The 6,232-nt window shown below is 37.2% G+C and overlaps 1 protein-coding gene across 1 annotated transcript; it reads left to right on the top strand.

Moving 5' to 3' along the window:
• Nucleotides 1-4,405: 4,405 nt before the first annotated feature.
• Nucleotides 4,406-5,867, top strand: LOC107605873 (dof zinc finger protein DOF3.7). The gene is made up of 2 exons (XM_016307805.3): nucleotides 4,406-4,650; nucleotides 5,009-5,867. Exons 1-2 carry the CDS (start codon nucleotides 4,627-4,629, stop codon nucleotides 5,693-5,695), a joined length of 711 nt encoding a protein of 236 aa, XP_016163291.1. The 5' UTR covers nucleotides 4,406-4,626; the 3' UTR covers nucleotides 5,696-5,867.
• The last annotated feature ends 365 nt before the right edge of the window (nucleotides 5,868-6,232 follow it).

The following is a 6,232-nucleotide window of genomic DNA, read 5'->3' as shown; positions in this document are numbered from 1 at the left end:
AACATCAGGAGGGGTGAAGAGTATAAAATACTAGAGAGAGACCAATTAAAGTATGATGCACAGTGTATCCAGTTCGGATTCGGTTGTGGATGGAACATACGCATATCTTATTGCCACAAGCAAGAAAATAGAAGGTGAGAAAATACAATGCACCTCACAGTTGCATGCAAACATCGATGGGTCAAGACCATCAAAGATTGAATTCAAAGGTGATTGCTCAGTACATATTCATGATGGTGAAAGAAGATCCAACCATCAGCATAAGGGTTATTCAAGGAGGTATGGAGAATCACTTCGGTTATAAGACGTCCTACCGTAAGCTTTGGCTTGCAAAGCAAAGAGTCATTGGTAGGATATATAGAGATTGGGAGGAGTCATACAACGAGCTTTCTCGTCGGTTGTTTGTTATGAAGATGTACTTACCTAGGAAGATTCGTTACATCGTCTTTAGTTGTGTATGCTTAACGTAGTCAGACCTTATGAGTAATAACATATATGGTTATTTAGGTACTTGGGTTCAACTTGTAACACAATCATGGCCTGCTTCACCTGATACTGTCATGTTTCATCGGGTGTTCTTGACATTTTCTCAGTGTATTGAGATTTTTAAGTACTGTAAGCCACTTATTTCATTGATGGCACCCACTTGTACGGTAAATACGGAGGCACGTTGTTGATGGCTATTGCTCAGGATGACAATTTAAACAGATTGCCTATTGCATTTGCAGTTGTCGAGGGTGAGATGAAGGAGGCTTGGTCGTTTTTTCTTTCGTATCTGAAACAACATGTTACACTTCAACCAGGCCTCTTAGTGATTTCAGATAGGCACAAATCAGTTGATGCTGCGTTGAATGCCAATGGAAATTTATGGAAACCGCCACATGCCTTCCAGGCGTTTTGTACAAGACATATAGCTGCTAACTTCAAGACTTACTTCAAGAACAAGGACTTGAAGAAGATTCTTATTAATGCGGCATATTCCAAGTCACAACAGAAGTTTTCTCATTATTTTGGTCGCCTGAGGAGTGAGAATGTTGCCATCACAAACTGACTTGAAGAAATGCCTCGTTCTCAGTGGGCGTAATATGCAGATGAAGGCCATTGGTTTGGGCACATGACAACAAACATCTTAGAATGTATCAATGTTGTGATGAAGGATTCTCATAATCTGCTAATCATTGCTCTTGTTAAGTCAACCTATTTTTGTTTGGGTGAACATTTTGCGAGGAAGGATTCTGAGGCCCAGGCACAGCTTCAAGTGTGCGTTGAATTTTCACAGATGCCGGTGAAGGCTATAGAGTTCAACTCGAAGTACATTAATACTATGAATGTTTATTAGTTTGATCCGTCGAGGACAACGTTCACCGTTGAGGAGTTAGCAGCAGTGCCCGGGTCCAACCAGCAGAATTATCAAATACTACTTGGTGATGGCAAGTGTGACTGTGTGTATTTTCAAGCTCTTCGTATTCCATGCCTTCATGTTCTCGCAGCATGCTCTCATTCACGATAAGATTGGAAGCATTTTGTTCATTTTGTGTATCGCATGGAGGCTGTATTTCAGGTTTATAGATCAGAGTTCAGGCCCATAGGTCACGAGGATGACTGGCCTTCATACGATGCTTCTATGTGCGCCCATCGAAAGTATCACGTCAAATATGCACGTGATGGGCGCAGGTTTATGGCATGATGCACCGGCAACATGTGGTCTCTGCGAGCATTCCACAACTCATGCCAGCTCCCCAGGAACTTAGGATACCACTCACCCCGACTAAACCTCCCATCATGGGCATGCATCTCATCAATGTTCAGCAACCTGATTGGTATGTGCTGGAGGCCACCGAACTGACGCATGACGCGGTCAACCTGATGCCACTCGACTATGGCAAAGCACAATAGAGGACATACAACGGCAACAAAGACTTCAGCCTCGGTGATCCCCGGTGGAACGATAGGCTGGATCTCAAGGTCAGCGTACGACATCTAGTTAACCTGTTCACAGACACAAACAATTATGATATAGAAGTTTGAAATTTAATTAACACACAAATATGATAATTATATAATTCATATCAACTACGATTATCACTTCCATTAAGGGCCCCTAGTCCATTGAGGAGACGCCTGTAAGTACGAAGCCTATTCTCACCTCTGCCATTATTTGGCCGCAACTATCCACCTATGATTTCACGATAGTTAAGACACCACAAAACTATTTAAGTAACTTACGAAAAAGATGTTACAATAAATTTATACCTCTCAACAAGGGAAAAACGGTGCGCGACATATATTCCTCTGGCCTCAACAGTAGCATACGGTGATATGCCTGTGAAAGTAGTAAACTGCCGCATGCACCTAGATTCTATTGTTGGTATTCCGTGGCCCGACACCTAGATTCTATTGCTGGTATTCAGTTGCATGATATAACCCCTAGTATAACGCAGTAGGAATTCTTCAATCAGGTGCTCCTCCAGCTCCCCGCAAACAGTGTTCTGAAACCAGCTCAACTTGACAGTCCACTTCATCTGTGACTGTCTGTCATCAGGACCTAAAACAGCTCCCTATAACTTCTAACACAACTCCTCAATGGACCGTCCTTGATAGAACTCTCCACCCACCGATGCATCTACTGACTGGATCTCCATCAATGACGAGTCCCAGCTAGTACGCCACGTCATGCAGGGTGATGGTCATCTCCCTACATGGCAAGTGAAACGTATGGAACTCGGGTCGCCATCTCTCTATCAGAGCTGAGACCAACGACTAGTCATGCTCCCACTCCACCATATAAGCAACATGTTCGAATCCTGCCCGTCTGGGATGTGACCTAATATGTTCGGACAGCATCCTAACAAATTTTTCCTGTTACGCAGGATTCTATACACCTACCAAATAAAATAAATCAGTAAAACAAAAAGGAATCAACAAGTAACAACACAAATTCAAAATTTAAATATATAAACAACATGAGTTTCAATGTGTACCACTCGATCAAGTCTGCCTGCAATGTGCTAAATTTGATCCAGTTTATACAAGATATCCTCGTAACCCAACAACTCTAGCTCCATAAGACTACACACTTTAACACAATAAAGTAGAATAGTTTCATTTAAATTAACTGAATTAACTAAATTAGCTAAATTATTTCAAATTAACTAAATTATTTCACATTAACTAAAATTTTCTAACCTACATTTAAAGTAAATCTAAAAAGTAACTCTAATTAGTTTAAACGAAACAATAATCAAAATAAATTTCTCACTTCCCTGACATACACATACTAATTAACATAACTAATAATGTAAAATAACAACACATACGTCATAATGTAAAATAAGTGTATCATCGACTTCTCAAACTAATCAACATAACTAATAACTTAATCTAACTATATGTTTATACGTATTCAAATAATAAACAACAACAAATCAAATAGAAAACATAAACATAACACTAGAATTACCTGAAACTGACGAACTCAACAAATCAATAACTTCGATGATGTCTAAAGAGAGAACCTAGAAAAGGTAAGGGAGGATCAGAGTGAAAATTTTCACGTGAAATACGAAAAACACAACAATTATAAATTACTTAGATAAAGAAAAAAAACAACAAAATTACCCGAATCAACTAAAAAGACCAAAAATTTTGACAATGTTCAAAGAACTAACCTTCATAACAGAAGGGAGGATGAAAGTGAAATGAAATTGTAAAAAAAAAAAGTGATATCTCTCGCCTTTTATATTTGGGCAAATTTAACGTGAAGTTCGGCAGAGGTACGACAAACTCTATATAATTCATAAAATTTGCCGGGAGTGCGGTAAACTTCCCTCAAATACAGAAAAAAAAAACGTATTTTAAAATTAAAAGTTAATTTTTTTTAAAAAAATATATATTTTTTAATTTATAGTAGAAAAAAAATCCCTTTATTAACACTAGCCTTACATGTTTCATTTTACGCAAATTTTCCCATACGGAATTATCATAAAGAATATCGATAATTTGGATACCAAAACTTGAAATATTATTTAAGGATACTAAATACAATTCAAGAATAAAAATTAGGAATTTGTTACTTGGTAGAGAGTAGAAATTAAGAATTAACAATTAAGATATTTGAATTGGAGTACATACATAATTACATACTAGATTTTTAAATTTGAATGAAAAATCATTCTCAAAAATTATACAAGTGTGATTTTAATATACCAAATAATATAGAATATTTCATATACAATTTTTCATCATTTAACTTTTTCTTTGAATGACGACCATTCAAATAATAGACTTATGTTAAAGTAATCATTTTATTAGTGTAATAATAATAATTTTTTGTAAAATATAATGCATGGAGAAATATGATATAGTGCGTATGATGAAAAGGATGTGTGAAAAGACTATGCTACCCCTTTATGTTGAATATACAGCAACAGCTAGTTGGCCAACACATAATGGAACCACCACCACTATAATCCCACAACCCTCTCTAAGCTTTTCCTTCCACACTTGCTTTTACAAACCAGTCTCTCTCTAGAAAGAAGAGAAAAAAAAAGAAACGAAAAGTTGGGTGTTTTCACTTTCTCTCAGAGAACTCCATAGCTTTTCCCTTTTTTCCACTCTTAAAAATCCATGGACACAGCTCAGTGGGCACAGGTACACACACACATACCAGCAAACACCTTTTTTCTGTTCCTTGTTTTTTTTTTTTTTTTTTTTTCCTTTTCGTTTTAATTTAATTCCCTTACATGAAATTTAGTTACTTCTGATGAGGTGGTTGTGATTTAGTTTTTCAAAACCATAAAATTTATAGTATAAGTCTTTTTGGTGATTAACTGATTATTATTAATTTTTTAGTTTTGTGTTGCAATTAAATAATAAAGTTTTCACTTTTTCTGAGAGAGATGATCAGCTCAGAGCTCCTTCCACTAAATTCAGTCTTGAAGATAATAAATAATCAAAGTTATGAATTTATGTTTATGTATTGTGTGATTCTTTTGTGTGTGTTGGACAGGGAATAGGAGTGGTAAAAGCAATGGAAGGTTCGTCAACAAAAGCGTGTTCTTCATCATCTTCGGTGTTAGAGAGAAGAACAAGGCCAGTGAAGGATCAAGCACTTAACTGTCCACGGTGCAACTCAACCAACACAAAATTCTGTTACTACAACAACTACAGCCTCTCTCAGCCACGCTACTTCTGCAAAACTTGCAGAAGGTATTGGACTGAAGGTGGTTCCTTGAGAAACGTTCCCGTTGGCGGCGGTTCCAGAAAGAACAAGAGATCCTCCTCCACTCCTCCATCATCATCTTTAACTAATAAGAACCCAAAGATCATCCATCAAGGACAAGATCTTAACTTAGCATATCCACCACCACCACCCCCTCCTCATCCTCATCATGACGATTCTGCTACGGAGTTTCTGAGAAGTGGGATCAATACTACTACTAATACTTCAAGGGGATTGAATTCTTTTATGCCGATGTCGCTTTCGGATTCTACAATGTATAGTACGGCAGGGTTTGGTGCTCCAATGCAAGAGTTCATCAAATCTGGTGGACTTAACTTTAGTCTTGAAGAAGGGTTTGAGAGTGGTGGTGGTGCAAGGGTTTTGTTTCCTTCTTCGGAGGAAAAGAATACCAATAGAACTGATTCAACTACTGCTGGCTTTTGGAATGGCATGCTAGGTGGAGCATCATGGTAGTCAAATTGCTTTGCTTTCTTATTCCTATATATGTATTCAATGGGGAATCATTTTCTTTTTACTTTTCATTTTAATTTTAATTTCCTGAGTGGATGTGTTTGTCACTTTATTTTGAAAAAAAAAAGGGTATGCAACTATGCATGCTTTACTAATTAATTCTATTTATTACTAATCCATACCTCATATTTCGGTTCTTGTTTCAATCAAGTATTGTGTAACCAAGAATTTCGCTCGCGGTTTGCTTCTGCAACAGCATTCAAAAGGAGGTTAAAACTCAGGTGAAGTCGATTTAACGTGAAATTGATACCTGAAAATCGTTAAATGAAAAAATCAGTTAAATTATTTAATGGCTCTCAAGTATCAACTTCACCTGAAGTCGACAATGGCTCTCAAGTATCAACTTCACCTGAAGTCGACAACGTGAAGTCCACTACACCTGAATTTTTACCTTCAAAGGATTACCGTCAATCCATTCTTCATTATTATTGTCAGCTGGTACAAGCGAGAGAGAGAGAGAACAGATTTTTTCCGTCGGTC

This window comes from Arachis ipaensis, chromosome B7, assembly GCF_059453495.1.
Source record: "Arachis ipaensis isolate K30076 ecotype BB chromosome B7, ASM5945349v1, whole genome shotgun sequence".
Taxonomy (NCBI): domain Eukaryota; kingdom Viridiplantae; phylum Streptophyta; class Magnoliopsida; order Fabales; family Fabaceae; genus Arachis; species Arachis ipaensis.
This window is presented reverse-complemented; position numbering and strand designations above follow the sequence as displayed.

Coding starts and splice junctions, on each gene's coding strand:
- LOC107605873 (XM_016307805.3), top strand. CDS start 4,627: ATGGACACAGCTCAGTGGGCACAG. Junction 4,651..5,008: donor ACACAGCTCAGTGGGCACAG/GTACACACACAC, acceptor TGTGTTGGACAG/GGAATAGGAGTGGTAAAAGC.